This window comes from Python bivittatus, unplaced genomic scaffold (genome assembly GCF_059951505.1).
Source record: "Python bivittatus isolate LINGU-HERP-01145 unplaced genomic scaffold, Pbiv_v1 ctg000180_np1212, whole genome shotgun sequence".
Taxonomy (NCBI): Eukaryota; Metazoa; Chordata; class Lepidosauria; order Squamata; family Pythonidae; genus Python; species Python bivittatus.
This window is the reverse complement of record NW_028277047.1, coordinates 2754422-2770449: the sequence shown is the minus strand read 5'-3', so window position 1 is coordinate 2770449 and position 16028 is coordinate 2754422. Positions and strand designations below refer to the sequence as shown.

The following is a 16028-nucleotide window of genomic DNA, read 5'->3' as shown; positions in this document are numbered from 1 at the left end:
AGCAGCGAATGCCCGCTGGAGGAGAAAGGGCAAGGGAAGGCCATGAAGATATTTTTTTATTTCATTTCGGGGAAAGGAGGTTTGGTGAGGCCGTGGCGCGAGCTGCTGCTGCCTCTAAGATGCACGCAAGAAGAACGGTGCAACCCAAATCAATCCCCACCACTGAGGGCAGCCGTCGCTGAGAAAAATCAAGCAGGATGTCCGGAGATCAAAATGTCAACCAGCCTACAGGCTCAAGAGAAAGCAGAGCTCACTTCAAAAGGCACGTTGTCTTCAGAAGGGGTACTTTTTAGGGATCTGGGTTGACCGTTTTCAGCTGTCGTAAAAAAAAAAAGAAAGAAAGACTTGCTCCCCGCAAGGAGACAACTAGCCTCGTAGAAGAGTTCTCACTCTTCTCCCTGACGCTGTAGCTTTCTACATGCAGGGAGGGTTGCTTTAACCCAGGGAGCTGGAGCGGTTCAACAGTTTGTAGCTAAGATAACCCGCTTTCCCAAAGGTTTAAAAAAAAAAACTGACTTTCAAAATTCTGCAGGTGGAGGAATTGTGGCCGTCGATCATCCCTATGCAGGAAGATGAGGGAGGCAAGACGCGTGGATATGGGTTGCGGTTCGGAGTGCTCCGAAATTCTTGAAAATCCGGGTGGCACGGTCCCATCTTTCTTTTTCCAACTCAGCAACTGAGTCAGACTAGAGAGTCGGCTCCCGATGCAGCTTTTTTTCTGGTTTGATTTTCCTAGCAAGCAGAAAAGCAGCTCGAATCCCACCTCCCCGGCCCACCCCAGGCCAAGAGTTGTGTTTTCCTCAACGAAATATCCTCATTCTTGCAAAAACAGCGCGGTCGCTCCCCCCTCGTTGCAAGGGCCTGAAATGAAAGATGAGGGAAGATAAGGGAAAGCCGGCAGAATAAATCCAGGATGACGATCAACTTTATGATAGGTGGACTTCAATTCCCAGAATTCCCCAGCCAGCATGGCTGGCTGGGGAATTCTGGGAGTTGAAGTCTGCACATCTTTCAAGTTGCCAAGGTTGAGAAACACCAATCTAAGCTAACCTCTCCCCAGCTGCCGAACCTCTATAGACGCTGGACTACAACACCCATCTCCCCCAACCCCATGGGGGATTATGGGAGTTGTAGTCCAGCAGAGCTGGAAGCGACTGCTACGCCCCGGACGCTTGTCCAGGCTGCGCACATGTGCATGCGTGTGTCCTGAATTAAACTGAATTAATCTGCCTCTCTTCTCAAAAGACTCTTTCCTGAAGAATGGCAAACACCGAAAAGCTCTGCAGGAGCAGAGGAATAACCCATTTAGCCAAAGGATGAGGTTCTTAGCCCCCCCCAGCATCTAAGGCCGGAGGTATACTGCCCCTGAACGTGGAAGTTCAGTTATCATGGTTAAAGACGCAAGGTCGTTTAAAAAGAAAAAACTCTCAGCGTGACATCTGGCTTCCCCCCCCACCCCCACCCCCGTAGTCAACCAGAAGTCTTCCAGGATGTGTGCAAACCAGGCCCTTGGTGTCCGGGGATAGACTGCCCCTGACTCCAGAGGTTCTATTTAACTCCCGTGAAGAAATCAAGCCGATTTGTACGGCGGGGATTAACCGGCCCATCGTTTTCACCAACCTCGGTCCATGGTGCCCCCCCATGTCCATTCGGTCCCCATGCTCTGCCTGGGGAGGTTATGCCAAACTGGCTCAGGGATCCCCCACCTTGCTCTGTCTCTTGGGGGTCCCAAGGCGGAAAACCTCCCTGTGCCACCCAAACGCCCCTCGGCCAGAACCTCTCACTTGCCCCCGGACCAAAAAGACATCTCTACTCACTGGGCCGCGCGGCCAGGAACAACGCCGGCCCGGGTGCCGACGTGGGGTCTCGCCAGCGTCGCGGTGCAACCCCAAAGCTCTGCCTTTGCACGACACGTTAATCCAGCAGCTTCTTTATGCACCAGCAGCAGAGGAAAAGGTAAAAATACTCTCGGAGAAATTTCAGCTTTTGTAGCACGGAAAGGAGACCCTCTGGCCGGCCGGCGGGAGGCCGCAGGTACCCGTTGGGGCAGCCAGGACCCCCAGATGGGGTCCTGTAAACCTTTTTGGAGAGAACATGGTATTCTGGGACAATCAGGTACCAGTTCTCCCTTTGAAGCCGCATGTGCTGCAGCAGATCTCTCACCAGCCCTGGAAATATCTGCATTTTCCGAAAGTCACGAGAGAAATGCCTGCTGGACTGAAAAAACGAAGCTGCGGGGCCCCCGACGCTGACAAAGGACAGGCTTTCGCTCCCTGCAATCATAATAAAACTCGTTTCCAGTTGATTCTCCAGTGAGAGGCTCACCGTTTTCACTCCCCAAAGGTTGGGAACATTTCGTGCTTTGGAGTACGCCAAACCTTGCTTTCCATCTGCGGTCGTTGCATTTCTCCCCCTCCAGCAATATAGCCAAGATGAGGCTAAACATGAGGATTAAAATAGCAAAAAGGGAGATGTCGGCGGCCCGTGAATAGCAGGACTGTTTGAATGCAACGGATCTCAGCGTGCCGAAACAGCTCAGCGGAGGGAGGGCAGCTATGCTGGCGGGGGACGATGGCAGTTGTAATCCACACCTTGAAATTAACCCATGGACTGAAAGGGCAGAACAAGAGAAACATGAAAGAGAGAAAAAAAACTCGCCGTTTAATTTCACTTCCTTAGCAGGGAAATCTGTTTCACTTCGTTTATAGACTCGGAACCAAGCGAGCTGGAGATCTGAGCACGGCATTTCTGCCACAGGCTAAACTTGGTTCATATTAACCTAGGTTAGGTGTTTTGTGGTTGACACGGCTGGCTGGGGGACTCGGGGAGTTGAAATCCGCACCGCTTAAAGTCGCCAAGGTTGAGAAACAGGCTTCCCAGCTCCTCATAGACAAGTCTGACCACCCCTCTGACTGAATTCACAGCAGCACAAACTCAAAATGAGGACAGGGGAACGCGGTGAATTGAAAATAACAGGGTTTTATTCCCTTTTTCTTTACAACCCAGAGAAGGGACAACGCGGCCCACCTCCCACTGTCTTGGGCGAGATGTGTAATAATTTGGGGCGTGAGATCCGTCCAGCAGAGGCCAACGGGGCTAGAGAGGTCCAAGGGTGGTCTGGCCAATGCATTCATTTCCACTCTAATAAGCCTGGCCTGAACTAAGTTACTTTGTCCAGGCCTTCTTAAACCACCAATGCTGGCCCCGGACGTCGAGGTTCAGTGGCGGGAGATGCGTTCTTCTTGTTCGTTTTCCAACTCGTAAGCCGGCCGGTAGGAATCCCGTCCTTGGGCGTCCGTGTAACGCAGCGCTTGGTTTTTCTGCGTGTTGGTCGTGCTGCCCAGCGAGGTATAACTGTCCGAACGGGAGCCCGACACAGAAAGAAAAGAATCAGGACATCCTCAATCCACAGCTAATCCGCTTCGTTATGTACCCCTTCTAATCAAAGAGACGGTTTTCAGGAGCGAGACCCTGTTTTCCAAACGTGGGTTCGGCCAGCCCGGGTGCCTGTACGATTTTGCATAAAGCATCCATGCACTGTGCCAAATCATTGTGCTTAAATTGCAGGTGGGAAAGCTGGATCGGGTTTAGTTTCTCTCCCAAAGAGCTCAGAGGAGCCTGTCTCTTAAAATCAACACACACAAACTTGTGAACATCCCCAAAAAGCGTAGATCCGGTTGAAAAACAAACCTCACCCCTCCAAAAAATCTAGAATATCACAATCTACTGTGTGGTCCCGCCCGCTCTGGCTCTCTCCTCTGCTCTGCCCCCCCATGTTCAAGATAGTCCAATTTTAAACTCATATGTTTTTACATGCTTTTTGTTTGCTGGTGCAAATACACCTGCAAACGCTTGTTTTTTCAGATTAGATCAGGGTTCAAGATGTCCCTGGGCTTACCCCTTGTCGTACAGGATGCAGTAGGGAATGTAAAGGCCGCGAAGAAAGCTCCATATATCGTGGTAACTCCAGTCCTAAGCGTCAATCAGGAAAGGGGAAAAGATAAGTCAGGGGAACGGGCGGATACTGGACAAAGTCAAAGTCACACCTTGCAAGGAGCAACCAAGCGTGCTTCGAGCAAGAAAAGCTGGATGATATGCCCAATTTTAAATTTAAGAGAATAATAGGCTTGGATTTTTAGAAGAAACTCGTACCTTAAAAGTAAATCAGACACAGAATTCAACCCAGACTGGAGACCGTTCTTTAGACCAGCGTTTCTCAACCGTGGTGACTTTTAAGATGGGTAGACTACAACTCCCAGAATTCCACAGCGGGCTGTGGAATTCTGGGAGTTGTAGTCCACCCATCTTAAAAGTCGCCACGGTTGAGAAACAGACTGTAACTGAATCCATGGATTGAAAACATCTCCAAAATGTGGCTTTCTCTACCCGTGAGATCTATATTTTGGTTTTTCAGGTTACCTCAATGAATATAGATTCTTAGTAAGGTGAACTGAGTTTATTACCGCTCATAATTGTGTCGGGTGATCTAGACTGGGTTGATCACCGTTCTCGAGAGCCTCCAGTTTAAGAGCGATTCTTAGACTTTTAAAGGAATAGGACATAATGATTGATAACCCATGAACGAAAGCGTTAAACGGGACATTTCTAAATCCCTGGTTTACCCACTTGCAGTTCATTCCCTCATTCTTTTGGCGTGCCTCTTTTTAAACACTTGACATATTTTCTTTAAAGCAGCTAATAAAAAAACAAAAAAAAAACAGTGTTCAAGCACCATCTCTCTGTGAAAAATAAAGGGAACCCAGGAACAAGGCTGGACATGCTATCGCAGAACACACCATTATTGCCAAGCAAGACAGTAGCAGTTTTAAAAAGGTGGGTAAATGGGAGAAATGTGTAGATCCTTAACCTAATGGTCAATTGCTTGGACTTGTGGTCAGCAGATAAACTTCTCTGGAAGGCCAAAAACCTACCGTGGGGCCAAGGCACGAGACTTTGGGTCCCCAAACCCTGGGCTGAAATCACCCTTCCTGGCTCCTTCCGCCCTGCAAATCCCTGAAAATTATAGTCTCATCAATAGGCTGGTTGCTGACCCTAATAAAGATTTGATTTGAGAGAGACTATCTTCAAACGAGCTCTGTTAGTACCAGCCAAGGCAGGACCTACCAGCAGAGGACTGACCCGCATATACTGGGGCCATTCGGGGTCCGTCATACAGAAAGGCGTCAGGGTGCACGAATAGGGATCTGTGCGACGGGTCCCCATCAACACGGCCTCCAGTTCCGGCTGCTGAGTTTTCAGGACGCCCAGAGCCTCTTTGATGTTCCCGTGGACCACGCAAATGCGAAGGTTGTACCTGCGGGAAGAGTCCCCGGGAGGGTTAGACGAGAGACCGCAAAGCGCCCGGCTTCTGCAGGAGGCTGTTCTTGGAATCCCCTCCCTGCAGGGATCGGGACGGGCTGGCCCTTTCGAGCCCGTGGACTGGTGGATGGGACTGCAGTTCTGCCTGAATGCAGGAAGGCTGCTGAGCTTCTGTCGGCCTTCCCAGGTAGACCAGACAGAAAACACAACCAGATGGACTAATTCTAATTAATGGCAAAGCTGCATTGACAGAATCTTGCAAGTCTGAAAGTACAAGTCTCCCTCCATCTCTTTTACAGCCGGAGAAACTAGGGAGGGTCCCTTCTGAGTCTCTTTGTCCATCCATTATGCAGCTGAGGGCTAAGCCATCTCTATCTAACCGTTCCTTGGCAGCGTCTTTTCACCCCGTCTCCCAAGGTCTTTCCCACATGCCATTACACTTGCACAGCATTTTGTGGTGAAAATGAACGCCTCTGAAAATTTCCCCTTATGTAGAGTCAAGAAGTGCCCCGAGAGGAAGCCTCGGTGCCTACCGCTGAGCCGTGTCTTGAATGAACTCTTCCATCTCCGGAAAGGGAAGCACGATGCGGACGTAAAGAGCCTGCAGCTGTTCCAGCCTCTCTGGACATCGCCTACGGAGGAGCGAAAAAGTTGCAAAAAGGAAGAATTAGCAACAGCATTGAGAGCTCACCTAACTGTCAAGATGCCTCTGATCCCACACAAGCTCAGCTGGAGCTTGATTACAACCCCCATCATCCCCAGGTGTTTGGGGACCTTAATCCACCAGAGCTGGAACACACCAAACCGTGTGGGGAAGCCAGGTCAGGTACCGCTATTTTAACTTCCTGGATTAACCTCCAGCAAGACTGAACTTCGAGCTTTATGGGCAATACAGACCTTAAGTCAACACTGAGGACTAGAAACCTGCATCTTCTTTTTAAAGCGTACCGAAATTTAAGATTCCTGATTTTTTTTTTTTAATGACTGCTTGGGAGGCTGGTCTTGTATCACTGCATGTAACCTTGCAAAACCAGGATCCAAAGCAGAGAAAGCGAGGCACCTCTGCACAGCAGCGTAACACAGATGCAACAAGGCCGTGCAGTCTTTCCCGCCGTTAAAGCCAACACAGATTTTGGAGAGACTGTAGCTATCCAAGCTTTCCTCAATGGTCCGTAATGCTGCTGCCACCTTCTGCCCAAGAGGAGAACCTGCAAGTAGGAAGGAGGAGGTACCGTGAGCAAAATCTTGGTTGACAAGAGCCAGAAATCCAGGGGTCTCTTGGGGTTGCTAACTGTAATAGTACGTGGGAAAGACCTTGGGAGATGGGACGAAGAGACGCTGCCAAGGGAACGGTCAGATAAGAGGGAGCATAGCCCGCAGCTGCATAACGGATGGAAAAAGAGATTCAGGAGGGACCCTTCCTAGTTTCCCAGGCTGTAAAAGAGACAGCAGGAGAACTGTACTTTCAGACTTGCATGATTCTGGTAATGTAGCCTTACAATAAAGCAGAATTAGCTCATCTGGTCATGTTTCCTGTCTGGTCCACCTGGGAAGGCTGACACTACATCTTCCAGCATAGGTGCAGGAAGTGATGGGAGTTGCAATTTGGCCCCAACTGGGGGTTACTGGTTCTCCTATCTCAAAAGGTACATCGGTACGGCCGATAGGGCTACCTACCGGATTCAGCCAAGCCGTAGACATCCGTAGCAGCCCGGGAGACGGGATTGGCCACCAAGGGCACCGTTACCCCCTGGGGCAAGTTCTCCATCAGGAAAGCGTGCACCTTGTCCAGCTCCCCTTTGGAGTCAGAGTCAAGGATCAGTTTGACTCGGTGGTAGTTGCTGACCCAATCGGGGTACGAGCCCAGGTTGGTGCGGGGCCAAAACTTGGCGTTGGCTTGGTTAAGCACTGAAGCGATCTGGGTTTCTTCCGCGTTCACGTAGATCTCCTGGGAGTAAAACTGGGTCTTCTCATTGCGGAAGAGATGCCCGAGACCATCCAGGGCCCGTTTCATCAGCGACGGGATGCCCGGGAAGATATAAACGTTCTGGACGCTGACGAGGGGGAACGGGAAGGTACGTCCTGTCTTCTCGTCTACCCCGTAATTAAGAAGGGACGACTCGGGGACACAAGCCAGCTTCATCTTGGGGCTTTCGGGCTGGGACTTGCCGAAAAATTTCTTGACTAGCTCCACCAGTTCTGGGTGGGGTTGGACTTTTTCTCCGAAGGCTTTTGCTATGGCTTCAAAGGTGACATCGTCGTGGGTGGGGCCAATGCCGCCCGATGTCAAGACGTAAGTGAACCTGCTGGCAAAAGACGTAACCTCGGTGGCTATGGCGTCCACCTCGTCCGGCACCACGGAGATCTTGGCCACCTTCACGCCCAGCGAACGGAGCTTCCGGGCCATGAAAAAAGAATTTGTGTCTTGAGTGTAACCCTGCAACAGGAGACAGATTTTAGCGGGATCGGAAAGGGACGCAGTTCTGAAATCCATTTTCCAGAAGATTTTAAAAGATATGCACCATTTGGTCTAGAAATCTAATTCCAGCTCCCTTCTGCCTTCTGACCAGCCCCTTCGGATCTCCCTGAGAACTAGTAAGTTGCTTTTTCAAACACGGCAGGGCCTTATTATTTGCTGCACAAGACTTATACTTTAAAAATAAGATGCTTGAAACTGAAGTTTTGATGGTCCAACAACAGATTTTGATCCGGCGTCATAGATTTGGAATCTCTTCTACCTCCCCGTGGATCAATTGTCTGAGACCAGGTTCAAACGTGCACGAAGCTTGTATGAACTTTGTTGACTAAGCCACAGAATAAGGCAAACGCCAAACAAATCATATTATGGCTTTCTTTACAGACCAGGTTAAATCCTAGTTTATGAAACACAAGGGGCTAAAACGGTGACTTTGTTGGTGTGATGCCCTGAAGCACAAACTAACCCATCACATTTGGGCCGAACCTGGCGAAAGGGGGAATGCTACGCGTGAATCTGTACTAGGGCGACATTCACACAACATCTGGGAAAGACTCAGAAGTCGCGTTCACACAAGAAACTAGTTTTCGGAGGGGGCACGGGTGCAAACTCCTCTGTTTCCCCGCAGGGTTGGGCTAAAGTCAAGACACAGGTGGCCCCCGAAACCTTTATATACCAGGTAAAAATGCACTCCAATAGAAATGGGATGTTAGACGTTTTAAGGGCTGAATAAAAAGTTTGGGGACGCAACACCTTTCATACACCCCCCCCAAAATTGACCCCATGGAGGGCTATCAGTGTACGGTATTGCATTTAGCAGTTAAGGGTTTAGACCAGTGTTTCTCAACCTTGGCAACTTGAAGACGGGTGGACTTCAACTCCCAGAATTCCCCAGCCAGCCATGCTGGCTGGGGAATTCTGGGAGTTGAAGTCCACCCGTCTTCAAGTTGCCAAGGTTGAGAAACACTGGTTTAGAGTGTCCCTGGGAAAACACAGGTACTAATTCACTCTCCGCCACAGAAGGTCAGAGCTTGATCTAGTAACCTTCTCTCAGCCTGGCCTACCTCGCAGGATTGTTGTAGGGAAAAACAGGAGGAGGGGACAGATTTCGTCTGCTCTCGTGAGAAAGGCAGGACAGAAATCTAACCAATGAATGAGTCAGTCCGTGAACACCAGGAGGTTAACTATCGGTCCCATTTATTCTGTCGCTGGAGGAAAAAAGGTTAAAATGCTAATCAAAGCTGCCTCAATTTCTCTAAAACAGACACAGGCACAGGATGGCTCGCATACCTTTAGGATCTCGTCCCCAATGATGATGATCCCCGCCGTCACGGCTGCAGGATTGGAGGTCCCTCCCCTGCTTCCCGAAAACGCCCCGTCCACTTGGGCCGTCATAACTTGGAGACGCCCCCGCGGCTCTCCGGCTGGCACAACGTTCCTGCGGAGCCACAGGTTCCGGCGGAGAAGCGACCAGCCCTTGGAAGCTGCCAGTTCTAAGCGTGGCCCCGGGGGAACCAGCGAAGCCGCGTGACCTGCAAAACCCCGAAGAAATTAACATCCACACGCCCGTTAACAACCCCCTGACTGCTTTCTTCCGGGTGTCTATGTTCTATCCTTATTGTTTCTTGCTTTTAAAGTTGTAAGCGGTCCACAGCCGGGCGGCCTCTGACCTGCAAAATTAAATTAAATTAAATCAAATCAAATCAAATCAAATCAAAGCGATTGGCTTCCCACAACCTCCTAAACCACGGATCCCACCAGAATAAATCAAGAAATTTATTAATAAATTCAGGGTGGCTGCCCTGAACCGTCGGCCTCCTGGACGTCTTCCTTCATCTTTTATAACTGCGTACGTAGGCTTTTAATTGCATATTTATTTATTGTTTTTAATGTGTTGTGAGCCGCCCAGAGTCCCCCATTGGGGGGAGATGGGTGGGGGAATGAATGTAATAAATAAAAATAAATAAATAGAAAAAGCACAACCGGCTGCACTTGCACAAGTCATAAACAAGAATTAAACAAGAACGTCCTGATGGACTTTTCTTTGCCTTTCTTGTTCCCTTCCTTCAACAGTTTTCCAAACTTGGCCCCTTTCAGATGGGTGGACTTCAAATCCCAGAATTCCCCAGCTGGGGAATTCTGGGAGTTGAAGTCCACCCATCTGAAAGGGGCCAAGCTTGGAAAACACCGTTCTGTGGGCTCCACGGGGTCCATTTCCACTTGCAAAGGCAGAAATCATAATAAAAGGGATAGGAAATCATTGGGAAAGCAGCCCCAGGCCAGGCTGGCTGTGGGGGAAACTGGATATGAAGCCTAAACGAAACCCCGGACCCCAGACCCAGCTTTGCAAAATTTAATTTCTGTGTCATTCCCTCATCTGGTCCCTTCCAGAAAGGCTGGATGGGGAGGATGGGAGTTGAAATCCACCCAATGGGTGGAAGAAAGATGCTTTTCTGGAGGGGGGAGGGAAGGGACCCCCTCTTCCCCCAAACAGCCCCATAAAGACCTACGATCTATGATTCACCCCCTGTTTGTTAACCCCAACCCCGGCTAGCAACCCAACAGAGAGAAGCCCTCCCTTCCGCAGGCGCCCTGCTGGGGAACGCAGCTATTTTACACTCTGCACATGCTCGGGGGTGTTCTCCAGGGAGGCAGGCGCTCTGCCCATGCTCAGGCGCGCCCGCTGCAAACCCTCCAGGGCGGGAGAGACCATTTCAAGGCCGCCCAGGGAAATTCCTCCCGGGGATCCCCCCCCCTTCCCCGGCTGCTCGCCTTCCCGAGCCCCTTTCGGCTTACCTAAGCCTCGGTCAAGAAACTGCTCGCCTGCCGCTCGCCCATTGGCCGCTTCTGGCGGGGAGCCCCGCCTCCTTCGCGTCCTATTGGTCTGACGGGAAAGGGGCGGGGAATAGAAGAACCGCGGATTGGCCAGAGCTGAGGGCGGCGTAGAGGAGGAGCGAAGAGTAGCGACGCTCTAGGCCTGGGGAAACTACATTTCCCATCATGCTTCCTGGCACTTCCCTCCCTTCGGGCGAGCTCTTGCGACAACGTTGGCCTTTGGGCGTGGAGTGAATGTTTTTTTCCCTTTTTTTCTCCCTCATAATCAATATCCTTTCCGTCCACGCCGCTGAATGACCGAAACCACCCGCTTCCTTCTTTTTCTGAAGTATGGGCAATATTGGAAATTACCGTTTCCGCTCAAGAATGCCTGAGCTTGCAGCTCTCCTCTTCCCTCCCCACCCATTTTTCCTTCTGTGCTACACTATTTGAAAATGGTAAGCCTGCCAAGAAGGCCGGCCTTTTCCCCCCGATGGCATCTATGATGCTCAGGAGCGCCTTGAACGACACATACTTGGAGCAAAGAAACCTAAGGGTGGAAAACGTACTTACGGTCACCCACGGATCGCTCTCGAAGGCGCTGGGTTGATTAGCGCAACTGAACAGACCCAAACCCCGTAAGCAATCTTTATGGGGATCAGCTCACGGAAACTCCGCTGGTTAGTCAGAGAAAACTAAATATAGAATTAAAAATTACTGATGTTGGGCAATCCCCGTCTTTAATGGGGTGTAATTGAAGCTCTGCAAGTAACTCCACCCTGTCACTCAAGACGTAGCATGTTGCTAAAACCCTTTACTCTTGCCTGTCTTTCCTCTCTGAGAGTGTTTTTCAACCTTAGCAACATTAAGACGTGTGGACTTCAACTCCCAGAATTCCCCAGCCAGCCATGCATGCATGGCTGGCTGGGGAATTCTGGGAGTTGAAGTCCACACGTCTTAAAACTTCCTGAGGTTAAGAAACACTGCTCAAAGAGCTCATTTCATTTATAAGTTTAGGTTACAAGCCTCAGCTTCTTTCCTTCTGTTTCTACCTCCCAGTTCGACTTCTGTTCTTCAGATCACCCTCAATATTTATTTAGTGTATGGCATCTCACACATGGACGTACATTCAATATTAGCATTTAATATTTCTCAATAATTCTCCGAGGAATCACCAAGTGTTTGGCATTGCGTGGAAGGCACCCACTGCTTCATCTTCTCCCTCTTCCGTGACGCCACCCATTCGCCCCCTGCTTTTAAAACCACCCATATCCTAAGGCAGGCAACGTAATAAACACGCGACACAATTAAACTGTAGTTAAAACATTATTTTAGGAAAACGGGTTTCGGCATAACATGTGTAAGAGAAAGCACTCCAATAAAAAAGCTTGGCATTTTTTTTAAAAAAGGCCTGTACAGAAAGCTTAAAAATAGATGTACACACAAGGAAAATGAGTGTCAAGGAGAAGGATCCTAGTTTTCTTGACATGGTTTTTTACAGGTACAGAATGTCTCTTTAATAGGTGATATATTGACCCATAGTGCAAACAGGATCCTTGTACATGTATTTGCCCACTGAATCAAAAGCTTATATATTACCTGCTTTTAATTTTTTACAGATCCACTTGCTCAAGGTTTAAAGTCCTGAATGGCTTGCTTTGGACCTCAACATAGTTAAATTTTAATCCCTTATACCAACTCCTCTCAAATTGTTGTTTGAACTCAGTATAGTTACATCAACACTTGCTCACAACTTCCAGTTATCTTTTACAGGATCCTTCCCTCCACTAACTTTCCAAGTTACAAGCAGGATGGCCAGCTTATTTAAACAGCAAAGAAAACCGTGACTGACTTGGGGTAGACAAAGACTGAAATGATCCTTAACACTGTGACCCTTTATTGATGCAGTCTGAAGAACAACCACATTCAGAATAACTTTTAAAAGTTCCAAAGGACAAGCTGAAATACAAGATTAAAAAAGAAATACACATTTTAAAAACAACAGAGCGGAACAAAGTTTTGTAAGACCTGGGATTGAAAAACCACATTGGCCCCTTGGGTGGATCGCACTGGAGCTTTCAGCCAATATATATATATATATATATATATAAAAAATTACAAACATTCAAGTTACTGTAGTTTTCATGGACCGTTTTGCCAGATAAAACATCAGAGGCAAAAGCAGTTTTTCTTGGCTCCATTGGCGTGCTAATTATGTTGAGCGATACTGTCTGGACTGGCATCTTAAAATATTCCTTGAAATTTTACAACAAAGACAAAGGAACCAGTTGCTCTCATAAAAGGTGCTTCTATCTAAAACATGGAAGAGGATTGACGCGTGTCACTTCTGTAGTTTCTTTGGCAGCGGCCTTCGGAACAGCAGGATGTGTGGCTCTGCAGAAAAAGGAAACGGCGTGTGAAAAGGAACCTGAAAAATACTGAGTTTCTCCCCCAGCACGAAAGTTGTAAGATCCCTCTATCGGTTTTTCCTCCCTGGCTCTGTTCACACAATACACGTAACCTGGCTACTGAATCGATTTGCTTTCTGGGTTTTCACAGTATATTATACCGTAAACTAACCAAACCGAACCCGCCAAGCTGAAAAAAGTAACCCAGGCTGGCATGCTGGCAGCTTTGCAGAAGTGAAGAGACCAAGTTAAAAGTGTTGTGGGAACGTGGTCACTGGCTTGGCTACGTTCTGTGGAGTTTTAAACCCAAGTCTCTCCCAGCTCTGCTTGAGAATGAATCTCAGCCCTTTTGCGTGCAAAGCACACACTCCCCCACTGGATTATAATTCCCCTGAAAGGTGATGTATAGGTAACCCATTTTAAAGTGTCTTTTGGGTCTCTGTGGCCGTTTGCGTGATGTGCAAATGCATCGTGAAAATACACATCAGTTAATCCCAGCAAGAACCCCAAATGGGGTTAGTGATAGCTCCAATCAACGGCCATGCACAAACAGCTCACGGTGAATTCTGTGTTTCCAAGCTAAAGTCCTAGAGCAGCTAGGAGTTCTCCAGTCATTCAATGTTTGGTTTGGTTTTAATTCCTGCTTCCACGTGTTTATAGGGAGGATGCCAGTCCTGCAAGGTAGACCAGATTCCTGCCCATTACAGGGGAAGATCTAAAGGGCTAGAAAGGGATGGGCTGATTCTGTCTGTGGTCATCCTATTGCCTGTGGATTTTTTTCCCTCTGATGTAGGGGAAGTGGGGTGGGATCCGGCAGCCTCTTAGCACCTTTATGGTGGTGGTGGAAGATTCAGAAAACAGCCAGATCCTGAATGACTGAGTGATCCATGATCATGTCCTGTTGGATAAATCCAAGTCCGGGCGAGTGGACTATTCAAGCCACCCAGATGCAACCTGTTTTTTCAAAGGTCCAGGCCAGGAGCTTTTTAACCCCAGCACAGGGTTCTCTTTAAACTCTCCAGACGCTCGGCATCGAGACCTCACCATCAAAACCGTAAGTGGGGCAGATCCGTTTTTACCGCCGTCCCCCTACCTGGTTCGTGGATCATGTAATGGACCCAGCCTTGGCTCTGCTGGACCCCCAGGTTCCGCCACTCCGATTCGGACATGAGGTGGGTCTTGGGAACCAGCTTGGCGATGTCTTTGGGCAGCGTGACGTGCCTGCAAGAGCAGCCGGGCAGGGGAGACGAGGAGGGGGAGGCAGTTGTGGCATCACACAGGGTGTGGAGTGCACCCCGGGCGAAGGAGGAGATGAGGCAAATGCCTGGGTTGGAGGCATGGGAGTTGTAGTCCAACCAATGCAACCTAGGGTTGGGAAGCCCCATTGGATTCTGGGTCCCCCCACCCCCACCATCTCGGCCTGACCTGACCGGCCGGCAGGGGTCTCCCGCCTCAACGCCCATCACCCCCAGCCCGCAAGCTCAAGGGTTGGGAACCATGGGAGGTGTGGTCCAAACGAGGGCCAAGGGACGACGGCTGTTGGGGGGGCGGATTGGACGGTCTCCGAGAGCCCTTTTAAAAGGATCGAGGCGGGGAATCAAGCGCGGGCAAATCGATCAAGGGCGAGAAGGAAGGCGGGATAAAAATGGAACATTAATAATGGATTAAATGGACTGGCCGCCCAACAAGTGGGCTCAGCGCGGCGAGCAAAACGAGAAATAATATTTAAAAAGCTAAAAACATAAAATTAGATAGACAGCGCAGAGAATAAAAATGATAATCATAATAATAACAGTAGTAGAGCCAGAGCCGTCTCCCGCCACTCCGACGCAGGCAGAGCCCCGCCCCCCGCCGGAGCCCCGCCCCGCCCGTGCCGTCGCCGGAGCAACCTCTAGCCCCGCCTCCCCGCGCCGCCGCCCGTCACGCCAGGCTCCGCCCCCTCTCACCGGTACTCGAACTCCTCGTCGTCGTATTTGTCCGAATAGTAGATCTGTTTGTGCGTCATGGTCGAGAAGCGAACCGCGGGGCGGCCGGCGCCGTCTCGCTCCCTCCGGGCGCTGCTCAACGTTTCCCGACGGCCCCCGCGGCGTCCGAAGCCCCTCTGTTGCCGGCGCCCGTTGGAGGAAGACGGGAAGGGGGAGGAGCCGAGCGCCGGGCGGGTTGGCGCCCGTCGCCGCCGCGCATGCGCCCCTCTCGGCCTCGCGCAGCTCTCCCCCTCACCTCCACCTCTGAACCGCCGTTTTTCAAAAGCCGCCGCCTTCGACGCTGATTGGGCAGAAGGGTCTGGGGGCGGAGGCCTGAGGAGGCGTCGAGAATCCTGATTGGCTGTTCTCGGCAGAGAGGCCGCCCTCACCCCAACCCTGCCGATCCTCGGCCTCCTTTACATGCGTCAGACTACAAATCCCATCAGCCCCGTCCTCCCATTTTGGGGCTTTCCCTTGTCCGATGGGACTACAAGTCCCATTCTTCCAGTTAGGCAGCATGCTCCATCGTCCTATCAGCCGGAGCGGGGAGGAGCCAGCAATGCAAAGACCCTTCACTGGTTCCTTTGGTTATAAACGAGATGACAAGCAGGAGAAGGTCAATAAAATTCATATTTTATAAAGTTTTATTTTTTAAAAAGTGCCTATTTTAAGGGTGTTATTGACAGCGTGCAAAATTCCTAAACCGTTTTCTCCATTCAGGCAAAAGATGATTACGGGATGGGAATGAACTTATTACTGTTTTATTGCTTGGCTTACATCGTGCCTAATTTATTCCCCAAAATCTCAGCTTGGTTTAAAATTAACTATTTGCTTTATTAAGTGTAAATCAAATAAAAAGTAAAAAAAAAGGGGGTTGGGGTCTCATCAGATAAAACTTGAGGGTCAGAACTGTCTCCTTTGCAACCAATGAGGAGCTGCCCCAGATGTCTCTACGCTCATTGGTCTCTGCATTACACTGAAGGGCCAATGAAATAGCCAGGATAGCAGCCAATGAAAAGTCAAGACCAATCGGGCTACCAATCGGGT

At 49.8% G+C, this 16028-nt stretch overlaps 2 protein-coding genes across 4 annotated transcripts; both read right to left on the bottom strand.

Moving 5' to 3' along the window:
- Positions 1-2963: 2963 nt before the first annotated feature.
- On the bottom strand, positions 2964-10667 carry FLAD1 (flavin adenine dinucleotide synthetase 1). Of its 3 annotated transcripts, none has more exons than XM_007436286.3 (8): positions 10592-10667; positions 9086-9327; positions 6997-7756; positions 6380-6527; positions 5853-5951; positions 5125-5314; positions 3899-3972; positions 2964-3354 (listed from the first exon to the last, which is right to left on the bottom strand). In XM_007436286.3, exons 2-8 carry the CDS (start codon positions 9188-9190, stop codon positions 3219-3221), a joined length of 1512 nt encoding a protein of 503 aa, XP_007436348.1. In that variant the 5' UTR covers positions 9191-9327; positions 10592-10667; the 3' UTR covers positions 2964-3218. The 3 variants fall into 3 exon arrangements, with proteins under 3 accessions (XP_007436348.1, XP_025027663.1, XP_025027664.1); XM_025171895.2 differs by having other exon boundaries at positions 9086-9465; positions 10592-10609; XM_025171896.2 differs by lacking the exon at positions 10592-10667 and adding an exon at positions 10413-10573.
- Positions 10668-11910: 1243 nt separating this feature from the next.
- CKS1B (CDC28 protein kinase regulatory subunit 1B) lies at positions 11911-15185 on the bottom strand. The gene is made up of 3 exons (XM_088137247.1): positions 14964-15185; positions 14111-14238; positions 11911-13003 (listed from the first exon to the last, which is right to left on the bottom strand). The coding sequence occupies exons 1-3, from the start codon at positions 15020-15022 to the stop codon at positions 12951-12953; spliced, it is 240 nt and encodes a 79-aa protein (XP_087993373.1). The 5' UTR covers positions 15023-15185; the 3' UTR covers positions 11911-12950.
- Between the last annotated feature and the right edge of the window lie 843 nt (positions 15186-16028).

Coding starts and splice junctions, on each gene's coding strand:
- CKS1B (XM_088137247.1), bottom strand. CDS start 15,022: ATGACGCACAAACAGATCTACTATTCGGACAAATACGACGACGAGGAG. Junction 14,239..14,963: donor GACGAGGAGTTCGAGTACCG/GTGAGAGGGGGC, acceptor CTGCTCTTGCAG/GCACGTCACGCTGCCCAAAG. Junction 13,004..14,110: donor TTACATGATCCACGAACCAG/GTAGGGGGACGG, acceptor CTTTTTCTGCAG/AGCCACACATCCTGCTGTTC.
- FLAD1 (XM_007436286.3), bottom strand. CDS start 9,190: ATGACGGCCCAAGTGGACGGGGCGTTTTCGGGAAGCAGGGGAGGGACC. Junction 6,528..6,996: donor CTACGGCTTGGCTGAATCCG/GTAGGTAGCCCT, acceptor TCCTACTTGCAG/GTTCTCCTCTTGGGCAGAAG. Junction 5,315..5,852: donor ATTCAAGACACGGCTCAGCG/GTAGGCACCGAG, acceptor CTCTTCCCGCAG/GTACAACCTTCGCATTTGCG.